The 23,809-nt window shown below is 47.1% G+C and overlaps 3 protein-coding genes across 7 annotated transcripts; all 3 read left to right on the top strand.

Moving 5' to 3' along the window:
- The first annotated feature begins 582 nt into the window (after nt 1-582).
- LOC119219432 (collagen alpha-2(I) chain-like) lies at nt 583-2,502 on the top strand. Its single transcript, XM_037474639.2, has 3 exons — nt 583-661; nt 770-808; nt 892-2,502. The coding sequence occupies exons 1-3, from the start codon at nt 607-609 to the stop codon at nt 2,424-2,426; spliced, it is 1,629 nt and encodes a 542-aa protein (XP_037330536.2). The 5' UTR covers nt 583-606; the 3' UTR covers nt 2,427-2,502.
- Nucleotides 2,503-4,359: 1,857 nt separating this feature from the next.
- Nucleotides 4,360-12,721, top strand: si:ch211-195b13.1 (STKc_SGK domain-containing protein). Of its 2 annotated transcripts, none has more exons than XM_037474869.2 (13): nt 4,360-4,646; nt 9,486-9,561; nt 10,189-10,267; nt 10,353-10,393; nt 10,496-10,553; nt 10,661-10,744; nt 10,839-10,970; nt 11,055-11,167; nt 11,275-11,398; nt 11,482-11,577; nt 11,670-11,825; nt 11,932-12,021; nt 12,367-12,721. In XM_037474869.2, exons 1-13 carry the CDS (start codon nt 4,523-4,525, stop codon nt 12,529-12,531), a joined length of 1,338 nt encoding a protein of 445 aa, XP_037330766.2. In that variant the 5' UTR covers nt 4,360-4,522; the 3' UTR covers nt 12,532-12,721. The 2 variants fall into 2 exon arrangements, with proteins under 2 accessions (XP_037330766.2, XP_037330765.1); XM_037474868.2 differs by lacking the exon at nt 4,360-4,646 and adding an exon at nt 8,780-8,966.
- A 1,921-nt stretch (nt 12,722-14,642) lies between these two features.
- On the top strand, nt 14,643-23,000 carry eya3 (EYA transcriptional coactivator and phosphatase 3). 4 transcript variants are annotated; one of them, XM_037473658.2, is made up of 19 exons: nt 14,643-14,793; nt 16,573-16,678; nt 16,950-16,999; nt 17,177-17,259; nt 18,031-18,111; nt 18,223-18,277; nt 18,546-18,655; nt 18,919-19,050; nt 19,213-19,298; nt 19,959-20,136; nt 20,261-20,430; nt 20,611-20,694; nt 20,781-20,870; nt 21,116-21,174; nt 21,307-21,467; nt 21,564-21,678; nt 21,897-22,018; nt 22,118-22,218; nt 22,843-23,000. In XM_037473658.2, exons 2-19 carry the CDS (start codon nt 16,622-16,624, stop codon nt 22,921-22,923), a joined length of 1,815 nt encoding a protein of 604 aa, XP_037329555.2. In that variant the 5' UTR covers nt 14,643-14,793; nt 16,573-16,621; the 3' UTR covers nt 22,924-23,000. The 4 variants fall into 4 exon arrangements, with proteins under 4 accessions (XP_037329555.2, XP_037329556.2, XP_037329554.2 ...); XM_037473659.2 differs by having other exon boundaries at nt 17,174-17,259; nt 18,226-18,277; XM_037473657.2 differs by having other exon boundaries at nt 17,174-17,259.
- Nucleotides 23,001-23,809: the final 809 nt, after the last annotated feature.

Raw genomic sequence — 23,809 nt, 5'->3', positions numbered from 1 at the left:
TGACGACTTTTAATGTATTACGTAGGTGAACATAGGCAGTCTTCTGGGAGACTGAGGACACATCCTGATGGAACATGGCTCCAACATTCTTTACAATGCATTGGTTGTGATACCAGAGCAAAGCCATCTAGAGAGACTAATCAACTTTGGACTTTCTTTAGTCCTAGTAAAATAACCTGTTTTGTCTTAGTTATTTTTGTCAGTTAAACATATGTATATCTACATATCTATATATATATATATATATATAAAACATTTGATAAAATATACTGCTTTTTATCATGCATTTAGTGTTTTGATATATCTTCCATAACATCAGATACAGAAAGTATTACTAAAAGTGGTAAAAAAAATGCCTGTCTGTTAAAAATGTTTCCGATTTTCCCATTTATTGATCTTTAAGTAATAAAATAGATAAATGCAACATTTTTTTGAGTTTGATTGCTTGTCAAACATTTGTCGAAATGAGGGCTGCATCTCAACGAGCACTGATTCCTGAAGAGAGAGGCAATTATGGCAGACCAGCAACACCTGTGACGCCTGCAGAATGTGTATATGTAGCTTACCTTGTGGTTCAGATTGCATTTTCTGTTGGTGACTGAAGTAATGGGGGCGTTTTGGGTCATGCTCGTTTCTGTGCTGACTGTCTGGTTTACCAAAGGTATTTATATTTGTTGTTTTGGAAACGTCAATTCAAAAAAGTGGATTATAGTAATTTTAAGAGCAATTTTAAGAAACCTTTAACTAAAAGCAGCTGCTTTATCCACAGGCTCTGGTTTACCGGTTGGTGTCACAAATGAAATGAGTGGTAAATACACTGCATTTTTGCATTTACATTTTTTATTAGCTTCTTCTTAACACGGACTTAAAAACAAATTCTTTTTACAATAGATCTGTCTCCTTATGACCCATCCAAAGTTCAGGCATCGGCTTTCTACCTGAAAGTTGTTGAACATGAGCAGAACGACGGAGAACCCATTGACGGCAAGGGAAGCAGCAACATCATCCGCAACGGCACCGTGGGCGACGTCGGCAGCGCTACCACCAACGGCACCGTGGGCGACGTCGGCAGGGCTACCACCAACGGCACCGTGGGCGACGTCGGCAGGGCTACCACCAACGGCACCGTGGGCGACGTCGGCAGCGCTACCGCCAACGGCACCGTGGGCGACGTCGGCAGCGCAGGCCGCAACGGCACCGTGGGCGACGTCGGCAGCGCAGGCCGCAACGGCACCGTGGGCGACGTCGGCAGCGCTACCGCCAACGGCACCGTGGGCGACGTCGGCAGCGCTACCGCCAACGGCACCGTGGGCGACGTCGGCAGCGCTACCGCCAACGGCACCGTGGGCGACAACGGCAGCGCAGGCCGCAACGGCACCGTGGGCGACGACGGAAGCGCTACCGCCAACGGCACCGTGGGCGACGACGGCAGCGCTACCGCCAACGGCACCGTGGGCGACGACGGCAGCGCTACCGCCAACGGCACCGTGGGCGACGACGGAAGCGCTACCGCCAACGGCACCGTGGGCGACGACGGAAGCGCTACCGCCAACGGCACCGTGGGCGACGACGGCAGCGCAGGCCGCAACGGCACCGTGGGCGACGACGGAAGCGCTACCGCCAACGGCACCGTGGGCGACGACGGCAGCGCTACCGCCAACGGCACCGTGGGCGACGACGGCAGCGCAGGCCGCAACGGCACCGTGGGCGACGACGGCAGCGCTACCACCAACGGCACCGTGGGTGACGACGGCACCATTGACACTCTAAACAGCACCATCGGCAACCCCATCGGCACCTTGGCCGCCGCCATCGGCACCCTGGACGACGCCATCGACAACATCACCTTGGCCGCCGCCATCGGCACCCTGGACGACGCCATCGACAACATCACCTTGGCCGCCGCCATCGGCACCCTGGACGACGCCATCGACAACATCACCTTGGCCGCCGCCATCGGCACCCTGGACGACGCCATCGACAACATCACCTTGGCCGCCGCCAACGGCACCGTGGGCGACGACGGCACCATTGACACTCTAAACAGCACCATCGGCAACCCCGTCGGCACCTTGGCCGCCGCCATCGGCACCCTGGACGACGCCATCGACAACATCACCTTGGCCGCCGCCATCGGCACCCTGGACGACGCCATCGACAACATCACCTTGGCCGCCGCCATCGGCACCCTGGACGACGCCATCGACAACATCACCCTGGACGACGCCATCGGCACTCTCAACAGCACCATCGGCAACCCCATTGACAAAATCACCTTGGCCGCCGCCATAAACACCCTGGGGGGAACTCTGGGCGACATCGGCGTTATAAATGGCACCCTGGGTGACGACTGTGCTACCAATGGCACCTGCGGCGACCCCATTGCCATCGGCACCCTGGCCAGCGAATTGGGTCTTGCACCTTAAGATGTTGACTTCATGTACCTACTTTTTTTTTATCCTTGCAAATAAATAAAACTTTCCTTAAATTTTGGTTTTCATGTTTCAATGGGGGGGGGAATGGATATAAATCCAGGGAAGATGTTGAAAACTTGCCTTTCATGGGACATTTGTACATAAAGGAGCGCATCTAAGAATTGGTCTAAATCTGCTGTTATCTAGAGTTCCTATTGTATTGACGTTTTTAAATTTGTCTAAATACATTATGTTTGAGGGCTATTGCAAAGGTGAAAAGTAACTATTTACTTGCATTACTGTAATTCAGTAGTTTCTGTACTTCTAATTTTTTTTTAATCTAATTTTTTGAAGTATTGTTCTTTGCTACATTTTAAATCTTATCCGTTACGGAGTAAAAAAAAATTGCAAAGGGGAAAAAAAAAATCACCCCCAGGAAACTAACGTCACTGCCCTGAGTGATGAGCGGAGAACGAACTCTCTAAACAAGAATGATGGAGATGGACAAAACAGATGCAAATCCAGCTGAAACGGGCTTCCATCAAGCTAGGTTTAAAACTTCAGGGGGTGGTAATTGTCGGCCGAAGCCAATTGGGGGCTATTAGTCTGGCAAACGGTTATTGGTCAGTCTAGTGCCGATTTTTATTTTCTTGCACTTTTTTCAGCAGTAATCTTCTGCATTGCGAGTGTTTAGCAAGTTGTCAGTCCAGTAGCTATCTATAGGATGAGGGACAGCTTGTATCTTCCTGATATGTCATGATTCATGTTGCACTGACATTCTGTGACTTTTTCCTCTTTGTAGGGTTCACCAGAGCTTTGTGTACAGAATATAGCCCAAACCTGAAGGCTCGGCTGTACCAAATTGTGAGAAAACAGAAAATGTCTTTGTCTTTATTTCAGGGGTCAAATCTTTGACCCCCTGAATACAGTAAAGGGAAGTCCACAGAGGTTGCTTAAACTTGCATTCTCTCTACTGGCCGTAGGTGGAACTCCTCAGTCTATAAAAGAAATGACTCGACTGCTCTCGATTTATTCCCCCAGTAGACCTTGTAAATATCGTTTCAAGTCTTCAATTCAGTATGATGCTTATCGACAGATGAGACCATAAAGCAGGGGATAATGTGTATGTAGCTCAACCTGGTTGCGTCACATGTGCTTGCAAAAAAAGATGGCGACTTCCAAAATGCTGCACTCAAGGCTTCAAAACAGCAGTTCAATGCACAGGTAGTATCATATATTGTTTATGTGGTGACAGAGTAAGTCTATTCTAAAACCCGGAGGCTGTGGTTTTCTACTGCTTTACAGCTTCAGTCATTTGTTTTTCACTCGCTATCATCCATGTTAAATCAAATGCAATATGGCTGCAGTCCACAACTCATCACAACTCTTTGTGGCGAATGGCCCCGACGCCTCCAACCGCGTCTGCAGTTGCTTCTGAGTGTCAACAACCTCAGAGAGAGCTCGCTGTTCTTCACGCCCCTCATTGTGCGTGATGGCCTACGAGCCCCGAGGCAGACAGCTACCGAAGCATCGGGCCGGTGAGTGGGACTTTTACACCCCCCTCCCCAACCCCCTAAACTCCCCAGGGAAGGCAGGCGGAGGAGGCTGACGAGTAGCGCACGATTCATTTGTGCACCGGTGACCAATAAAAAGCCAGTTTGAAGAAACACCTCGATGTCTGTCCACTGGTGTTCCTCAGGTGGTTCCCGTGTCATAGAGACCGGTTCCCCCCCCCCCCCCCCCCCCCTCCGGTGGGACTCCCACGCTCACCGTAACCAGACACCTGCTTTTTTGTTTTGTTCGAGAATCTCTATGTAGACGAAAGAACCAATGAGAGAGAGTGTGTGTGTTTGTGTGTGTGTAGGAGGGGAGGAGGGGCGGGGGGCATTGAGGAGGAGAAGCAGGTGCGTCACAGATCTTTGGTTTCAGCTATTTGGTTGCGGCGCAGGCAGGTTGATGAGAGTAAAAGAAACAGCAGAGGGACGTGCAGCTGGGAAAAAAACATATTAACCTGTGAATGCAAATACTTTTGTGACCAGAGCTGCAGTGAGAAACGTTACAGAAGAAGAAGAGAAGAAAGAGACTACATCTCTCTCTCTCTCTCTCTCATGCACTCAGTCACCTGGACTCTCTGCGGCAGACAGACCTTCGTCCACCAGAGACTCTGTGCCCGGCTGCGAATACAGCCAGACCCTCGGGAGGACATGAAGAGCGGCAAGAGGTCCTTCATAGGTAGGCGCTCTCCTTAAATCTCCTCCTGCCGCGTGAACGTGCAGCCTCTTGGCAACGCAGCAGAGGACGATGCACCACGAGACGTGCAACTTTTACTCTACGCTCCACCATCCACGTGTTCTTTCTGCCTTATCCATTATGTGGCTCGTGTGTCTTTAAGACTCTTTATTAACTATTCCACCCACACAATCTTTCTGCGTTTCTCCTCTTGTCATTTCGACGTCATTGCCACAGCTTGAGATGCTTTTTTTGGCTGCACAAAAGACTCGCCACGCCATATCCCGAAAAGCATTGTCCAGCCTCCCAGTCTGTCCTTGCATTGTCAAGCTAGACTCTCCTTTCCTCCCCCTGCGACTCATCTCTATCGCCGCTTGAGAGGATAAAAGCTGCTGCCGTGCCTCTGCATCGCATTGGGGGACTGATTGGACAAAGCTCCCAAATCTGGAAGTAATTGTTCTCTAGTCTCGGAAATGGCTTTTTCGTGCAGAGAATCCAGTGGTAAAATCCAAACTCTGCGCATGTCTGTAGACGAGGGTTAGCTTAGCTTAGCATAAATAGTCAAAAAACACACAGGGAAACAACAAGTCTTGCTGTGGCCAAAGGTTATGAAAAACGAGCACCTTTAAAGCCCAGTAAATAACACTTTATATCTCATTGTTACATCTGTTGTGTTTGTTGCATGGCAACCTCACTGTGGTGGCAAGACTCAAGGAAGCAACAGTAGTCATCCAAGACATCATAGCGTATAATCAGCCTGTAAATACCACAACTTTTCAAACTATGTAGATACTCCACTGTGCTGTAGGTTTATCCTTGGTTGATACTGCTAGCAGCAGCTTCAAATTTACTGTAAAATAGCGCATTTCACAAACTATCCAACCTTTCCTATGGACTGGTCACCAAACCTAGGCGTGTTTTTAAGGGTGTAAGCCGCTGACAGAAGTACATATCATGCTTCCACTCTGTAGCATCACAAAGCTTCTTCAGTTGTCAGAGACAAGATTGCAGACGGATGCAGGGACGGATGCGACTGGTTTAAATTGTAACCAAACTATGACGCTTGCTGTCATCATCTTCCATCAATCTGCACACATCATTTAATGAGTTTGCTTTGCAGCTGGTAGCATGACATGAATAACTTGTGTGCATGCTTTTGCTGCCACAGAGGGCCACGGGGGTGTTCAAACGCCGTGGTCATATGATCACAATGCCAGCCAGAAGCAGGAACTGCATTCGACAACAGAAGTCACATCCACTGTCCACTGATTCGGGTTATTTACTGCCGTGTATCACAGGAAACCTGCCTATGCTCAGCCACATGCAGCAGCAGGGGAACAGGTGTTAGATCGGGGCAACGCTCACCTTTAAAGCACGGAATAGCAATCACATTGTTCAAATAAATAGAGGCTTTGCCGTTCCAGACAAATTGCCCAATTTGTAATAATTTGGCAGCGTCGTGTCATCCCATCAGAAAGCAGACATTTCTTCCCTTGTTTTTTTTTTTTTCTTTTTTAATCTTATGAGAAGTCATTTAATCCCCCTGTGGAGGATTTGAAAAGAAACAACATTTCATGTTTTGCCTGAGAATTCAGGAGGGGAAGTAAAGACAAAGGGTAAAGCTAACCCGTGGGCCCAAATCCCACTCGCCGGGGCTCAAGGTCGAACCGCCACCTCCAGGTCTGCCTCTCGCGGTTCTCTCTCTCTCTGTGTGTGTGTGTGTGTGTGTGTGGCAGCGCTCCGTTCATGCTGGCATCACTGTGTGGGTGTGAAACAAACAAGGCCCTGATGGCTCCCCGGAGCCGGCGGTGTAACGAGAGATGCTCCGTCCTCGTTAGCCGACGGAGCGACCTGCCGTGACTCATCCCTCCACCTCCTGCTGCCCCGGGCAGGTAGAAGGGCCACATTTTGGAGTGTACCCAGACAAATAAATACTCTGACAAACGTAGGAGGGTCATTTAACATCACTTGTTGTTATTAAGTTATTTCCACAAGCAAAAGCAAATTCCATTCGGCACAAACTTCTGGATGTCGAGACACGAGAGAAATGTGCGAAATGGGCTTCGATGCACTTCTCTCACTTCTCACCCACAAAGACATGGAGCAGAAAGAGGGGGGGGAAGTACCTCCTCAAACAGCTGACCGACTTCACTGTTCCACCACAACAGGAAGTATGTAAATCAAACACTGAAGGGGTTTTTTTTTTTTTTCCCTCAACATGTTCCCGGAGGTGACGACACGACGGCACTGTGGAATAATTCAGAGTGAGGTGAAGTGAGGCGCCGCCTCGGGTGGTTTCTGAGAGGAAACGGGGTAGGGCAGGTTTCTGCCACAGATAAAGCACTTCCTCTTTCCCCCGATACAAGAAGGACCGGTCGTGTGACATCCAGAGCCCGCAGGACGGTCACACGTCAAACCGGGGGCCAGACCCAGCAGTTTCCATCCGACTGATAACTTCATTTCTACTGAGTACTGAATCAGACGGTTTTCATTGTGGAGGAACAAGTACTCGGGCCCTTTCAAAATAAAATATATTCATTATCGTAACATTTACTTATCGAATAATCCTCTTGAAATGAAAAATATTTGCTACTTTCTTTGTCCAATTTTTTAGTAAATGGAGAATCATTGGGTTTTAGAAGACCCAGACGACATCCACAGTAAAAATACATTTTTCTATTGAAAAGATAGCAGGTCAATAGCTGATTGAAATACTTGAAAATAACAATCAGCATTATGAAATGATTCCATATTAAACTACGACTAAGGATGAAAGTATTATCAGCTAAAAATTAAATTACTCCTAGACCCCAGTGTGTGTAATACTACTATTAGAACTACAATACTACTTTGTCTGTAAGAGGCTTGGTTGAACTGCTTGAAATGCTGTTAGTGAGTTTGATTCATACAAATAGCGCTGCAATTCAAGATCGTTTTTTTTCATCCGCTCAACTGCAGTGAAACAGTGAAAAGGTTTGGTGATAAAGATCTTATATAATAGTCCAAAAGTCCAAAACCCAAAGATATTCCGTTACAGCAGCAAATCCCGATTAACACAGACTGTTTAGTCTCTTTTCAATTTTTGCTTGTAAAAAGATTACCAATGATTTATCAGCTATCAAAATAGTTTGAATTTAATCCATTAATCAACTTATGAACTCTAATAACGTATTATGGCTTATTTTGAAAGTAGGGTACGACATTGATAGAATGTTTCTCTGAGACTGATCACACGACACTTTAATCAGCAGACACCAAATATTCTCATTAGTGCTCACTGTAAACTCTGCCTTGTGGCTCTCCTCCTCTTCCTCCTCCTCCTCCTCCTCCTCCTCCTCAGGAGGCAGTGTAGTCATCTGCATTATGCCACGCTTATGTAACTCACACGGTCAGGAGACCACATCTGTCACCGCTGGACAGATCACTGTTTCGGCTTAAACCGTCATGATGTCATGGGCAGTTTTCTCTGAATTTATGTAACACCGCCGTGCCAAGTCACCTTTGTAAGCTCGACTGTCAGCTGCTGAAAGACACTAATTATTAAGAGTACAAAGCACGAGGACATTTCTGGAAACGGTGTAAATGTAACGCATGCAAGTCATGATTTATCTTTGTTTCTCTTTCTTTTTGCATTGTATAGCTTGCATGCGGAGTACAGCGGGGGCCGCAGCAGTTGCAAGCACAAACTTAAATGCAGCAATCGTGACATCGATGTTTTTTCCTTTCTTTTCAAAGTAAAACGGGAGCATCCACACTCTGCCAATTATACACCTGACTGGGAATGCATTTCTAAATGTAATCCACTATTGGGATAAATTGTCCCTTTTGTGTGGGTGATCATGATCACAGACAGATAGATATTTATATTGAGAGAAAACGATGAATAGGAGGAGGGGGAGTTCTTAATCTCTCACCTCCTCCTCCTCCTCCTACTCTACAGTGAGCTCTCCTCCTCAAGCTGAATATGGCTGCAGCGGAATCCCATGATGTCACGCGGTCGCCATGGCAACTGAGAGCGGGTGACGTAAAAAAAAGAGAAATGGGGGGGCGTCGCCCTTTGAAAAAAAAAAAAAAAAAGTACCACGTGTTCCGTATATATATAAAGCTGGTGGCTCGCGCAGTGTGCGTCAGGTTGGGCTCCACTGATCTTCACGCGTGTGACAACAGCACACGAGCGCGCGGGGACTTTTATTCCAGATTTTTTTCCTTTCGGCTTTTCTTTTAATTGGATCTATTTTTTTTAATCTGTAACCATGGAGGTGACTGAAGCTGGATGCGATCTCACTTACTGCAAGATGAGGGGGATCGTCACCGTTCTCACTGGTGAGCCACTGAACCGATCATCACCACTCGATCCCCGCCGACCGATCGATTAGTGGAGCGCGGAGAGCCTTTTTTTTGCTTTGATTAGTGAGACAAACAGCTGTGCGGGGGGGGGGCGCAGTCCAGCTGTTTGTAGGGTGCGCTTTGTGTTCCACTTTTACAGAATGTTCTAGCGATGACGGCATACGATAACAAGAAATCCGCTTTGAACTCCCAGGCGCGCGTGTGGGGTGCAATGAGGCTGCGGGATGGGAAATAGGTCCCGCAGTCTGTGAGTGACCCAGGGCTTGCGTAACCCATAAGCCCGCAGCATTAGAGCTCCGTCCGCACACGGCACGACGCTGCATTTGGAACAGCGGATTACAGCGCGAACTCGATGTGTCCTTTTTCTAACCATCTCTGGGCCACCAAACCTATGAGGGGGTCCATGACACTGGTGCTTAAACGTGACTTTAATGATTCCCATCTTCCCTCTCTCCCATCCATCCTCCCTCTCTCTCTCTCTCTCTCTCTTTGCAGCTTTCATCAAGGAGAGAAAAATGGGGTTGAATGACTTCATCCAGAAGCTGGTGTCTACCCCACATATCTGCCAACAGTGAGTATTTCTAGTGTAAATATAATCCAATGTGGTAGACTTGGGAGGGAACATTGGCATCGCATTGAGCCGAGGGTGCCCCTCTGCTATTTATTTCTAATTTCTTGGCCCGTCCGTGGTTCGTGTGCAGTGGCCAATCCCATCAGCCACCTTTGGCAGTTTGGCAGGACATCTTGTGAAAAGCATAATCTGGGTCCCACGGTGTGCCAGGTGCCAGGTGCGAGAACAATCCTTTCATGACAAACAACCTCTCCGCTGCTTAATCACCTTCCGGCCAAATCCCTTCTGTCCCCGAGAAGGGGGATGAACCACTAATTCAGTTCTTACTTGATACGTCCTGGGCTCTCAATTTGGAGGGTGGTGCTGTGGACAAGGAAGGGGGTGGGCACAAAGTGTGCCTGATGTGGACTGCTGAGTCCTTTCATTTACGGCTCAGCGTCTTTCTCTCAGACAGGTCGACGTTTCGTGCTCGATGGCTGCGTCCCGAACTTGGGGCCCGGCATGCGCAGCTTTTAGGCCACACAAAGCGCGTTAGATCATGTGATCTGGGTCACAGATCAGAAGAAGAAGAAGAAGAAAATGATAAGAATAGAATTCATAACTGGAAGTGTGTCTTTTTTTTTCCAGTGTTGAAGTTAATAACTTCCTGAAGCTGAATGAGAATCAAAGCGAGGAGGGTGACGATGACCAACTTCCTGAAAGTCTGGTGAGCTGGTTGTCATTTTGTTGACTCATTTTCTTTCCAAACAAGGTCAATGTTCTCATACTGTTCCTCATTTCAAATCTCCCAGATGCGCTTGAATAAACGAAGTTCACTGGATGAAGACACTCAGTGAGTAGCCAGATAAAATCTCTTCATTTCACACATAGATAAGTTCCGTGTGTGTCAATTAAAAGACAAAATCCTAATCACCCGTTTGTATCCCTTCATCAGGATCAAACCGTGTGATTTCGACTATCTCAAAATCATCGGCAAAGGCAGCTTCGGAAAGGTGCGTCCGACCAACTTCTCTCCCTTTTTTTTAAAAACCGACTCCTCTTCTCCCCTCGCATCGATGGCCACTGCGACGGCCATGCAAACGCTTTGCTCTGTTCTCAGGTTCTGCTGGCTCGGCACAAGGAGTCCACCAAATACTACGCGGTCAAAGTGCTGCAGAAGAAGATCATCTTGAAGAAGAAGGAGGTATGGTTATTTTATTTATTTTTCACGTTGAGTAGTGACGCTGGTCGTGTGTGAGGGACACGCCGTTGTGTTGACTTCCACATGTTCCCTCCAGCAAAAACATATCATGGCGGAGCGCAGCGTGCTGATGAAGAACATCAAGCATCCCTTCCTGGTGGGGCTGCACTACTCCTTCCAGACCACTGACAAGCTGTACTTTGTGCTCGACTACGTCAACGGCGGGGAGGTAAGTCCCAAGGGACGAGGTTTGGGATGTGGCCGTGGTGTTTCCAGGTCGACGCTGACAGATGTGTGTCCGTCTTCCCTCCAGTTGTTCTACCATCTCCAGAGGGAGAGGATCTTCCTGGAGCCCAGAGCAAGGTTCTACGCTGCCGAAATTGCAAGTGCCCTCGGCTACCTCCACTCCCTGCACATTGTGTACAGGTAATGAGCGCCCCCTGGTGGGCAATTGTAAATCTGCGCTGAATTTAAATGAAAGAGGAGGTTTGTAGGAGTACTTTTTTGTTTTTAAAAAGCTCTCTTCTTAACAGAGACCTGAAACCTGAAAACATCCTGTTGGACTCATCGGGACATATTGTCCTCACAGACTTTGGCCTCTGCAAAGAAGGCCTTACAGACAACAGTACAACTACCACCTTCTGTGGGACGCCAGAGGTACAAAACTAATCTCTAGATATTCACCAGCAACTGATGAATGTCCGGCGTGCGCTGACCCGCTGTTGTTGCTTTCCTCTCAGTACCTGGCCCCAGAGGTTCTCCAGAAGCAGGCGTACGACCGCACGGTGGACTGGTGGTGTCTGGGATCAGTGCTCTACGAGATGCTCTACGGACTTGTACGTGACAGCGGTGACTTTACAGCTCTTCGTGCAACTCCCCGCGGCTTGTTTTTATCTGGAATAAAACAAATGCATTGTCTCTTCTGCAGCCCCCGTTTTACAGTCGCAACACGGCCGAGATGTACAACAACATCTTGCACAAGGCTCCCGTGCTCAAGCCCAACGTGTCCAACTCGGGCCGGGACCTGCTGGAGGGCCTCCTGCAGAAGGACCGCACCAAGAGGCTGGGGGTCAAGGATGACTTTGTGAGTGGACACGACTGAGCCCAAGGATCATTTGACAAAGAGACCCGCGATGGATCCGTAATGCTTGTCAATCTGTTGACCTCTAATGTATGTTTTTCCCCCCCAGCTTGAACTCAAGTATCACTCCTTCTTCTCACCGATCAACTGGGAGGACCTGATGTCCAAGAAGGTCACTCCTCCATTCATTCCCTCAGTGGTGAGTTCAAACAGGAGGCTGCCACGGATGGCTTTTTGTCATATTTTGGGGTGGAGCGCAAAAGCCCATCACCGTTTCCATCTGTCCTTAGTGATGTCCAAACATGAATAGAATAAGTTTTATTTTTTATATATATATATATATATATATATATATATATCGTTGTTATAGTAGAAAGGAAAATAGTAAATCATAGCCCGTTCTGCTTGACAATAACTGATTGTAAAAATAACGTGCATGGTTCAATGGTCCAAAGCATAATGCCCGACAGTGAACATCCACAAGTATATATTTTTTTCCTCCCATTCCATTTGTGACCCATGTCCTTGTCTCTCGGTGTCCCAGAGCGGCCCCACAGACCTGCAGCACTTCGACCCCGAGTTCACCCACATGCCTGTCTCCTCCTCTCTGTGCAACGACTCGCTGAGCGTGACCAGCAGCGTCAGGGAGGCGGCCGGCGCCTTCCCGGGCTTCTCCTACGGCCCTCCGGCGGGCAGCTCCTTCATGTGAGCGCCAGCTGCTCTCACAAGAGACGGGACACGACGCGTGTTGGATCCAGGGTCTTGCTTCTTGACCGGGGGACCGCAAGGGACCGGCCTGTTTTTAGTGTGAGGACTTTCCAGAGCCCGATTGGAGGATCTAACATGAATAGAAATGTGGGTTGGGGGCAGATTTTGAGGGATCATGTGCATGGAGTAGTGTGCAGGGAGGTGGGGGGGGGCTCTCAGGATACAACAACACCGACCCTACTCTTCTGCCTCAAACATCAACGACTATAATACATGTGTGCCAAGTATGGATGCACTCTGGGTTCATAAGACATCACTCTCACAGCTACTGGTGAGGTGACATGAAGAGAAGTGCCTGAGGTTCTGGACGAGAGTTCGGACGGCGGCGGCGGCATTTGGCAAAGATAAAAAAAAACAGTTTTTTGAGCTCTTTGAGCAGGGCGTTAGCCGTTAAGGTTGACTTCATTACATGTATATGTATGTTTGTTTTTTTCAAACATGCATATACATTTCATTGAGGATGGTCAATTGCACTTGAAGAAACAAGGGTCAGGAAAAGTGAACTGTTTGGCTTTAAAGCATTAGCAACTTTGGATTAGACAGCTTCATATGTTTCAGCTCTTCAGTTGATGTAGCCGCTTTGGACAAAGAGAGGCATTTCTATATATGATGCCCACAGGTGATACTTGGACCAATCGGTGAGCTGCGCCATGCTTAAACGCAAACACTTTTTCTGACCGTTTGTCCTCAAACTGATTATCAGATTTGTACTGTGTAGAAAAAGAAAGTGACATCAATTTAATTTAAAAAAAAAAAAACAACTTAAGATTCACTCTTTAGGTCTCAGAATATTCTGCATATATTAGTTAACTGTTTCCCACTTTCTCTATAGATATGAATATCTGAGCTACTGTTATCTATATAGTTGCTGTTTATAAAATATGTCTCCTTGATCAGGAGTGCAAAGCGGGGTTCAACCAGCAATAACCGGTGCACATTGATGATCGCATTTACTGTATATCACACTCCTTTATAAATGAAAAAGTGATTGCTGTTTTATAGCTAACACTTCACACAAACGATAGAATCTTTGATTACAAAAGTATGCACCATGTAATGGGGACTTGTGCCTGTCCAAGGCGGCCTGATCCATTATTTACTATCTTTTCATATCTCTTTCCCCTAACACCTTGGTCCCTTATCTTAAAATTAATCTATTGAAAAAATCTTGCTTTGTTGATCGGAGAAAATGACCACTCGGTGCAGGTGCTGTGTTTTCACTATCCGTGTGAAGCGACTGGCTTACAGCATTTTATGGTACTGGAAAGTGAAATACAAACTTGGTGACTCCAACAACAACAAAAACCCCGTATCATTAATCTCTTTTAGCACACGTGTTCGTTGTAATTTATGACCCGTGACTTTGTTTTGCACGTTGAGTTTCCACATTTAGGCCTTTCATACAGAGTGGATTTTCAAGCCTGCTGAACGTTAAATAAAATACAATAAGGAAACACATTCTAGATATTTTTTTTTCTTCCATATTTGGAAGCATGATTTATTTTTTGTATTATGTATATTTATTTTCATGGCACTGGTACTGTATGAAAGAAGATAATTTAAATGATCAACAAATTGTGTATTTTGTGTCCGAAATGCCGAATAAATTCTCTAGATTTAAGGACAGTGTTTTGGGGTTTTTTTGTGTCCTCATCCATAATATTCATATTACAACAATGATTTTTAATTTAGTGATGATGTTATGACTATATACCAACAAAGTAACACCGTTATTTCAAATGTAGTGGAGTAAAAATAATTTTTGAATTATTGTGGAATAGAAGAGCTTTGAAAAGACTTGAGCAAATTAAAAGTTCTTCCAAATTTAAAACCCTTCAGTACTTGATTAAATGTAATTGGATGCAATCAACCACAGCAATTCCGCTATTTTAAATTAAGCTAACACCTATAATAACTATTTTCTACGCAAATTCTACGGATTAATCATCATTAAACAAGAGGGTTCATCTGTTCAAATAGCATATGCTGCAGTCCTTTCTCTCACCTGTGTTGACTCACCGTCACACCTGTCGCCCCCCGCCAAAGAAAGAAAGCGCTCCTGTGAACATTCCGCACATGCGCAGTAGGCCCAGCAACGATAACTTCCTGCCAAAAAGTGCTCCCTAACAACAGACAAAGCTTGACACTGTGGATTCCTTTGAAGACGCTTAATTAAAAGCGTTTTTCGTTCACCCCATCAATGGTAAGACTGGGTTTGATCATTCTGGTGTGTCGTGAGCGATTGTGTTACAATAAGCTTCGTAGCGGTTAGTGTGTAGCGGGAGTGAGATGCTTTCACACGATGCTATTTCAACACCCGCTGTGATGGCTGCTGATCCTGACTAATTTCTGGAGCGCAAAACTTTCATGCCCGGGCCAAACTAATTAACGCTGAAAGGCGGCCTGGTTATTTTGCCATTGTTGGTCCAGGGCGCGTTGGCTAATGGGCATGTAACATCGAGAGCGCATGACACTTATTCTTTCGGTGAGAACTGTTAGTAATTAGCGTGAATAGAGCCACTCTGTCTGCTAACGTTGGTAAGCTAACGCTGCTGATGGGACCATCTAAATGCTGCAGTGCTACCCTTAATTAGTGTCGGCTGTCACAGTCGCTCACACCAGCGTGTAGACGTGCTTGTTGTTTACGTCGATGTCCCAACCTTCAGTCGTTTAAATGAAAGATAAACGAGCCACGGTGTTCCGGGAATAAGTGTAATGTCAGACTTCACCTTCACGGCGGACCGTTCCCGGCTGGGTTATTTGCTGGATTCGGCTAACCATACGGTTGTTGGCTAACATTGGTACATGAGTTTTGGATCGAGTTGATGCTTCGCGTTTAGCTATTTCTTAGGTAAACTGGGCTGGCAGTGTGCGCAGGACAAATAATACCGGACATATATAGATGTATTTGCAATATGCAAACAAAGTTTTTGTATTTATAGAGCAATTGTAGCCAAAATACTAGCACATTTTTAAATGTAATGCAGTTATAGTTATATATATATAGAGGAAACTCCATATTTAGACCTCCAGTTAATTTGTCGGGAAAATACTGATTTGAACACTTATAACGTGGAAATAAACCCGTAGCTTTCTATAAACTCAAACCACTGCATATTGTCCCTTTCCCTTCTTAATCGGTAGAGAATAACGAGTCCCCCCCCCCCCCCACAACAACACCGGATATTGTACCCACGCGGTGGCGCTCTTCAACCCGAACGTTTATGGGGTGCTGGCCAAGGAGCGGTGACCCCGGTACCGGTGGGCCGCAGTACGCAGTATTTCAAAAAACCCGGACGAAGCAGCGTCAGTGTGCACCAACCGGTGGTCTCTGGTTTGAGAAATGAGCAGTGCGTGTGTTGGAGGGATCAGCGCAGACGAGGAAGCTGCTATAGGCTCCCTTTTTTGTTTTTGTTTTACTTTTCGGGACCTTGCGACTAATCGGAGTTACGTAGTAAAGTACAGAATATCCAAATCACATGCGGGTTACCATCAGCACATCCTCACGTGGCCCCTTTGCCATTCAAATGTTATACCCTTTTTTTTTTCCAGTTCACTTACGCAAGCTTGGCATTTTGTCAGCAAGATAAGCATCAGGCGGGGAAAGGCCAGTTCGAGCGAGCGGGGGATAGATGTTATCCCGACCCGATCTATTGATACGACAGCTTGCGCCCGGAGCACTTAATGCTTCTGCTGAATATGTTTTGGGTAGGCGAAGGTTAGGTCACATGTAAAGAGGCACGCGTCCTTAATCCCGCGCTAAACACACTCGTGCTGGGCTGTTGGGGCAACGTCAGCGCGGGGGGGGGGGGGGGGGCGGTGATCGCAGGGGGGGCCCCGCTCCTCCGTGCCGCCGCCTCCCCGCTGATCGGCGATAGGGGGGTTTGGGGGGGGGGGGGGGCGCAACACTACATAAGGTCTTGTAGCTCAATTTATTCAGCGTGTTCTCTTTGTTGTTGTTGACGTTGGCTGCGCGACGCAGGCTCCGGAGCAGCCCTCCCGGTGCAGAGAGTAGGCTGTGAGGCGCAGACATGTCCGCTCGCTCCGCTGCAGAGATGGTCCACTCGCAGGAGACCGTCGAGCTACCGGTGAGTTTCTGCTTTTTTTTTTTTAAAACTTTACTTCTCCTGACCTGTACGTACGTCAAAGAAGTTAAGGATGCAAATGTACCAGAGCTCCAGCTTGCTGTGCATGCCGTTTCTGTTTGCTATGCACGCAGTAAAAGATTATATCCAACCAGTGTCCTTTAGTGGCCTGGTTTTGTTATTTTTAAACCTTTTTAAGGTTGTGGTTAATCACACAGAGGGGGAAAAGAATTGCAAGTGATAATGTTTCTCTGTGAACGTTTTGTGTTTGCAGGCAAAGAAGCCGAGGCTTGGGAATAAAGGCGGACTGGAGGAAGAGCCCAGGTTGGTCTTCAGTGATTCCTGCCATACGTTTCTGAAGTGGAGGTTTTAGTGATTATTTATTTAAGAAACAGTTTTGCACAGACAATAGTTTTTTGTTTGTCTTTTATTGGATCGTTGTTTTAGCTGTTTTGCCAGTAAAAATTGTACAAGATAGATTTATTTTTGCTCTTTTAGTAGCACTAGGAGCCCAGCTGCAGTGTTGGGTCCATCGGAGCAGGAGAGCTCTTACTCTGCCCTGGCCACAGCCCAGCTTGATCCAGGTGAGAAGAAATGTGATGCCACTGTTCCACAAACATTTTTTTTCAACTGAACAATACGTATATTAACTGTTTAAAGTAGACTGTAAATATAAATACAAAACGAATGGCCTCAAACTACAGCTTCAAACTTTTACCGTGAAACTATCAACAATATTTTAACTGTTAACACCAGTTTCAGTGTACTGGGTGAAGTGTATATGTTTGTTAATTAGGGAATCCTAATTGTTTAGTTTTAGATTCCTGCTCATTGTGCTGGAACTAAAGATATGTAACGTATTGAAAGCATTTATGTTAGATCAACGCTCCTTTTTTGTCTTAATTTATTGACGTCTTGATTGCAGCAGGTGCAACACAGAAGAGCTGCATTAAGCATGAGAGCATATCAGAATATCATTTCATTACAGAATTTATTATCTGTATATTTAACTAATGCTTTGCTGCTAAACGGCAAACTACAAAACGAAAAGATACAAAACGAAAAGATACAAAACGAAAAGAATCAAACAATCTCCTGTCATTCACATAAGGAAATGAAGTCACTGTGTCTGCAGCGCAGTGCGGCTTAAAGACACACACCCTCGGAAACACTGACTCAAATAAATATAAAGAGAAGGTAGATGGCTACTGTAGCTACCTTTTTGATTTGTCTGTGTTTTTGTGTTACTGTAAACGTTTGCCGCTGTGTGTTTTAGTTAATTGTAACATTTTGGTAGTCAAAAAATGTCTTGTTCAGCCTGGCCAGAAAGACATTGACTATTTGTGTGACGGCAGGTGATCAGGACCCGTCTGACTCGGAGAGGGTGGCGGCAGCTCGACCGTGCGGAGACTCCATGAACTCGTATGCACATTCTGGTAGGAACAGAAGCTCCGCCGCCGGGCTAGACGGTGCACATCAAAAGTCTTTTTGAAAAGAAGGGAGCTGATGCGTCTTTGTTGACCTGAGCCGTGTTGTCTTTTGAACAGCAGCGGACTCGACGGGGACCTCTGAGTACACCCAACAGGTTTATCAGGGAAGCGAGTGAGTGCACTCCATGTGGACATCTTTATATTTGTCATGCTCTGATGTACTCCTGTGTTCCTCGGTTACCCCCAGGCTTGATTTGTCAGCAACACTCTCACACCCCCCCGTATGCATCTCATTCCTAATACACACACGTGTGGCTAAATGTCCAACGTTAAAGTGAGCAATATATATTGCTTCTGGGCCAAACACGTTTTCTGTAGTAGTAGATGTTGCAAGTTGTTTTTTTCCTTTTACCACTGATTCCCTTTTTTTCTTTTTTCAGCCCGGCAGTGACGTCGTACACCAGCCAGGTGGCCTATCCCCCGCTGGCCCAGTCCACCGTGTACTCGGCCTTCCCCCAGACGGGCCAGACGTATGGCCTCCCGCCCTTTGGTTGGTCCCCGCTTCTTCCCTAAAAGCCTATTTTTAACACCGTCTGCTCACTAAAACCAAAAGCTAGGATCACACCCTTTTTTAATTGTCACTCTGCTTTCGAGGTCTTACTGAGCTTTGGCGCTGTCCGAATTGATTTAGTTCTTTTGATATCTGCTTGAACAGCCACCACGGTTTCTTAACTTCTGCCACAGCCTTGGTTATCCACTCCTCCCCGCTGCCTCTTTCATTCGCCGCTTCCATTGCTCTCCTGTCATCTTCAGGTGCTATGTGGCCAGGCATTAAAACTGAGACAGGGCAGCCTGAGGCGCCCTCTGGTGGCCAGCCTGGGTTTCTCAGCTTCAGCACCGCATACACCTCAACCCAGCCAGCCCAGCTGCACTACTCATACCAAGGCAAGCTGCAACCTCACTCTGACTCACAAGACAACGCTGTCGCACCCTCTGCAAATAGGAGAAGCACGGAAACTGTGGCACAGCTCTGTCTTCCTCTTCTTGTTGCTTACACACTGTGTTCAACGTCTTGGACCGTTTTAGCTGAGCTCTTTTGGTCTCCAGGCTCAAGCTTCACCACATCCAGTGTGTACTCCAGCATCCCGTCCGCAACGGCGGCCACCACAACCTCCACCACAGCGGCACACCAGGTGAGGAGGAAGTTAAGTGTTCCTCGAACACTTTTGATATTTGGCACCTCAAAGGGAATTCCAACAATGCAAATCAATCAAAAGAACATACACACCCAAATTTATTTTGGTAGAGGTGATACAGCAGTTCATCTGGCCAATTTGTACGTTTGTGGTGGGAAATGACACAGCGATGCGTACAATAAGTGATTTTTGTAAAAACACCAGTTTGGTCAAGGCACCTGGAGCTGCCCAATGACATGCATGTACAGAGATGCCGCTCAGCTCAAACAATTTCATGTTGTTTTTACTCTGCATGTGCTTAGCAGATTTAGAGACATAATAACACACACATCTAGTGTAATACGACTGAATAGGCATTTATTTCTTTACAAATTTTGTGAAAAATATCAAAATATTTATTGTTTAAAAAAGGAACATGATGCATGGAAAATTCAAACCTAGAAAAAAGGACCAATTTTTTAATCTATTGATTTAAAGCAAAAAATCATGTAAACTCATAAATCTGTTCTAATGTTGTTGTAAATGAATGAACAGTCGGTCCCCCTGCCATAAAGACCATTTCCTCAAGTACCTCTATGTATGTTGGATCTTTCTGCATAATATCGGTCTTATTGGGCTCGTCCTTGACCGCAACTTTTCTTTCATTATTTCCTCCAGGAATTTAGCGGCTACAACTCTCTGGGCCAGAATCAGTTCTCTCAGTACTACACTCTGCCTCCCAGCTACGTTCCTGCCGGGCTGCCCAGCAGCGACGACCATGGCGCCGGCGTGGGAGCAGCCGGATATTCGGCTGTGAAGTCCGAGGAGGCCGCCTCGGCCGGGCTGCCTCCCCGAGGTAACTTTACCCCTTCGGATTCACGTTTAGCTGTGTGTAAACACCACGATATTGTGGCGGTCGATTTAAAAAAAAAAAAAAAAAAAAAAAAAAAAGTGTTGACTGCTGACCTCCTTGTGCTAAGATGCGTCGCCACCTGAGAACCTCCCGGCAGGCGCCGCCCTCCCTACTAGTGTGGGCGTCCCGGCCGGAGCCAGAGATCAGGACGAGGTTGGACGCAGGAACTCCGTCGGCAAAGCCAAAGGGAAGGGCAAGAGGTCCGACAGCTCGTCGCCTGCTGACAGCGACCTGGAGGTCTGTTTGCGTGTATTTTAGCTCAGCCTTCCTTCAGATTTGAAGATGTAGCTAAACTAAACAAATCACAACTTTATAAAGATTGTATTTGATTTTTTTTTTTCTTTGTGGGAAATAGTTTTTTCTCAGTTTTTAAAAAGAAATTAAGTTCATAATATGATGTTTTTCCCACCTCTTTAGCGCATTTTTCTCTGGGATTTGGACGAAACCATCATCATATTCCACTCCCTGCTCACCGGCTCCTACGCACAGAAGTTTGGAAAGGTCAGTCTCTGTAAAGACCCAAAAAAAGATGGCGCACATGAGAGGAAGACGCCTGAGTCTAGTGGGTCTGTGCTGTGTTCCTTCAGGACCCTGCGACGGTGCTGAACTTGGGCCTGCAGATGGAGGAGCTGATCTTTGAGCTGGCCGACACCCACCTTTTCTTCAACGACCTGGAGGTACAGTGAGACCGTTGTGAGGCTGAACCATGGCTCTAAGCATGACCAGTGTTTCCAGCGTACATGGCGACAACACTGAACAACCCAGTGTCACATGATTCATTTTCACTTTGTCTGTTCCGAGTGAACACCTTAAGAGGCTGCTGCATAGACAAAAAGTATATGACTGCATTATGACTTTCCCAACGATACGTGTATGTCATTGTCTTTGTGAAAGGGAATACCAGATACATTTTTTTTCCCAGGAATGTGATCAAGTCCATGTTGAGGACGTGGCCTCTGATGACAATGGACAGGACCTGAGGTGTGTTCCTCCTCTCACACACACACACACACACACACACACACACACACGTGTGCACGCCAACATCACGACTCGCAGGCACACTTTATTCCCCTCGTCCAAACAAATCACAAGTGTTTCTCCCCACCCCAGCACCTACAACTTCCTGGCTGATGGCTTTAATGGTTCCAGCGGGGGAGGGGCTTCCGGTACCACGGCGGGGGTCCAGGGAGGCGTGGAGTGGATGCGCAAACTGGCCTTTCGCTACCGCCGGCTAAAAGAGATCTACAGTAACTTTAAAGGGAATGTTGGCGGTGAGTTGGCATCGGGGATGAATCCGGTGAGCGAGTCCTCTCCTGATGCGCTGACAGTCTCCACCTTGGGGTCCTTTTTTCTGTCGTGTCTTTCAGGCCTGTTGAGTCCCATGAAGAGGGAGCTGCTTCTGCGGCTTCAGGCCGAGATCGAGAGCGTCACGGACACGTGGCTCTGCACGGCGCTCAAGTCTCTGCTGCTCATCCAGTCCAGGTGGGAGCCCAGGTTATTACTCTGGAAACAAATGTTAGGGTCACCCTTTTTTTCCTGTGCTGAATTTGCTTGAAAGAATGATCATATTCCTTTTTTTTTTATTTTCTGGCTAAAAACGGACCCAACATGAACAAGTGGAAGTGATCCTGTGCTCCAATGAGCCTTTATTTGTTTCCCTCTGAGCGCATGTTAACGTGTGCGTGGTATTCCACCAACAGGGGGAAGTGTATGAACGTGTTGGTCACCACCACCCAGCTGGTTCCCGCTCTGGCAAAGGTGCTGCTGTACGGTCTGGGAGACGTGTTCCCCATCGAGAACATCTACAGCGCCACTAAGATAGGTGCGCGACCCAATTCAGTCTCCTCCACGGAGGCAGAGGAGAGAAATCGCGTTGAGATTTTTTTTTGTTGATCTGACTGTGGCTTTCCGTGTCGTGCAGGGAAAGAGAGCTGCTTTGAGAGGATCGTCTCTCGCTTCGGGAAGAAGGTGACCTATGTGGTGATCGGCGACGGTCGAGACGAGGAGTTTGCAGCAAAACAGGTGTCTGTTCAGGCCTGAAGTCTCCTTCGCCTCGCTTTCCTTCTTTGTGTTCCTTTGCGCTTTAACTGAAATCCAATCTCTAAATGTTTTGATAACCGCACTGGACAGTCACTCTTAACTCACTCCTCTTGCTTTTACTATGTATGGGGTCTATTTATTTGTTTTACAGAGCCGATCTGATCCAGCAGACGGGCTTCTCTGTCTTTGTTGTGATGGTGTCTGTCTGACATAGAAGGCTCAGGACAGACGGACAAAACAAACTTCCCCTCCATTTTCCACAGTGACGTTACCCGTGCTTTTCTGTAAAGTTCAGCGTTTTTCAACGCGCTCCCCCGTGGGGAATTATTGACAAAAGACACCTGTGCTGGGAGGGGGGGGGTCAGGGGGAGGGAGACTAACCCCGTGTCACAGGTCGGCAGTCTGCTCAAACCTCAGAACAGTGCAATCACGATGCTTTGCTTGGGTGAGAGGTGTCCACCTCTTGCTTACAAATCCACATGTGTATCTGACTGGAAAGTGAAATAAATCCAACATGTAACAATCTCCAAGCAGAGATGCGCTGTGAGTGAAAACTTGAAAGGGAACCTGTCGCTTTGACACTGTGCTTCTCTCTGTCTCCCGCAGCACAATATGCCTTTTTGGCGAATCTCCACTCACGGCGATCTCGTGTCCCTGCACCAAGCGCTGGAGCTGGACTTCTTGTAGAGGAGGCGGTGTGTGTGTGTGTGTGTGTGTGTGTGTGTGTGTGTGTGTGTGTGTGTGTGTGTGTGTGTGTGTGTGTGTGTGTGTGTGTGTGTGTGTGTGTGTGTGTGTGTGTGTGTGTGTGTGTGTGTGTGTGTGTGTGTGTGTGTGTGTGTGTGTGTGTGTGTGTGTGTGTGTGTGTGTGTGTGTGTGTGGACGCCGCACACCAAAGGGAAATGGAAAAACAACCCCGTGACCTGGTGCAAAAAGGAACCGACACTCGCTCCCATATTCCCATAGAGGTCCGTGTGCTGGCGGCGCACTCGGGGGAAGTCTGACCGCCAAACACTTGGATCAAACGGATCAAACCGGCACTGATTGGGACTCGGAGGAGAAGACATCCAATTGAAGACTATCTAAAGTAGCAAAACCTCCCGCGGGGGGAACAATCCCTCATCATTTCTATTTCTCTCTCTGTCGATTTTAAGCAGACAAAGGGTCATTGTTGTTTTGTTGACATTCTCTCGTTGTGTTTAGGCTGCGTGTGAAAAATCTCTCTCTGCGCAGATTTTGTATCAAAAATAATCCCACTATTACTCTCCCATGTAGCCATTCGAGTATCTAACGCGAGGAACTAAGCGGGCAACATGTCAGCTGTCCCGAGGGTCCGAACCAACCTGCTGACTCGGCAGGTTTCCAGTCGAGTCTCCAGCTCCAATAGTGGTCGTAGTATTACTTAGTAGTAGTGGTGGTGGTAGTAGTATTAGTTAGTAGTGGTCATAGTATTAGTTAGCAGTGGTCGTAGTATAAGGAAGTAGTGGTCGTAGTATTAAGGCTAAGCGCCCAATAGCTGTGTCCCAAATCCATTCTGCTCGTTACTTCTATAACAGAATGTACTGCATTGTCTTTT

This window comes from Pungitius pungitius, chromosome 17 (genome assembly GCF_949316345.1).
Source record: "Pungitius pungitius chromosome 17, fPunPun2.1, whole genome shotgun sequence".
NCBI lineage: Eukaryota > Metazoa > Chordata > Actinopteri > Perciformes > Gasterosteidae > Pungitius > Pungitius pungitius.
This window is presented reverse-complemented; position numbering and strand designations above follow the sequence as displayed.

Excerpts from the sequence above, each read along its gene's own strand:
- LOC119219432 (XM_037474639.2), top strand. The coding sequence starts at position 607 with ATGGGGGCGTTTTGGGTCATGCTCGTTTCTGTGCTGACTGTCTGGTTT. Across the intron at positions 662-769 it reads GACTGTCTGGTTTACCAAAG|GCTCTGGTTTACCGGTTGGT; the intron begins GTATTTATATTT and ends CTTTATCCACAG. Across the intron at positions 809-891 it reads TGTCACAAATGAAATGAGTG|ATCTGTCTCCTTATGACCCA; the intron begins GTAAATACACTG and ends TTTTTACAATAG.
- si:ch211-195b13.1 (XM_037474869.2), top strand. The coding sequence starts at position 4,523 with ATGCACTCAGTCACCTGGACTCTCTGCGGCAGACAGACCTTCGTCCAC. Across the intron at positions 4,647-9,485 it reads CGGCAAGAGGTCCTTCATAG|CTTTCATCAAGGAGAGAAAA; the intron begins GTAGGCGCTCTC and ends CTCTCTTTGCAG. Across the intron at positions 10,745-10,838 it reads TCATCTTGAAGAAGAAGGAG|CAAAAACATATCATGGCGGA; the intron begins GTATGGTTATTT and ends TGTTCCCTCCAG.
- eya3 (XM_037473657.2), top strand. The coding sequence starts at position 16,622 with ATGTCCGCTCGCTCCGCTGCAGAGATGGTCCACTCGCAGGAGACCGTC. Across the intron at positions 20,871-21,115 it reads TTTTCTTCAACGACCTGGAG|GAATGTGATCAAGTCCATGT; the intron begins GTACAGTGAGAC and ends TTTTTTTCCCAG. Across the intron at positions 21,175-21,306 it reads GACAATGGACAGGACCTGAG|CACCTACAACTTCCTGGCTG; the intron begins GTGTGTTCCTCC and ends TCCCCACCCCAG.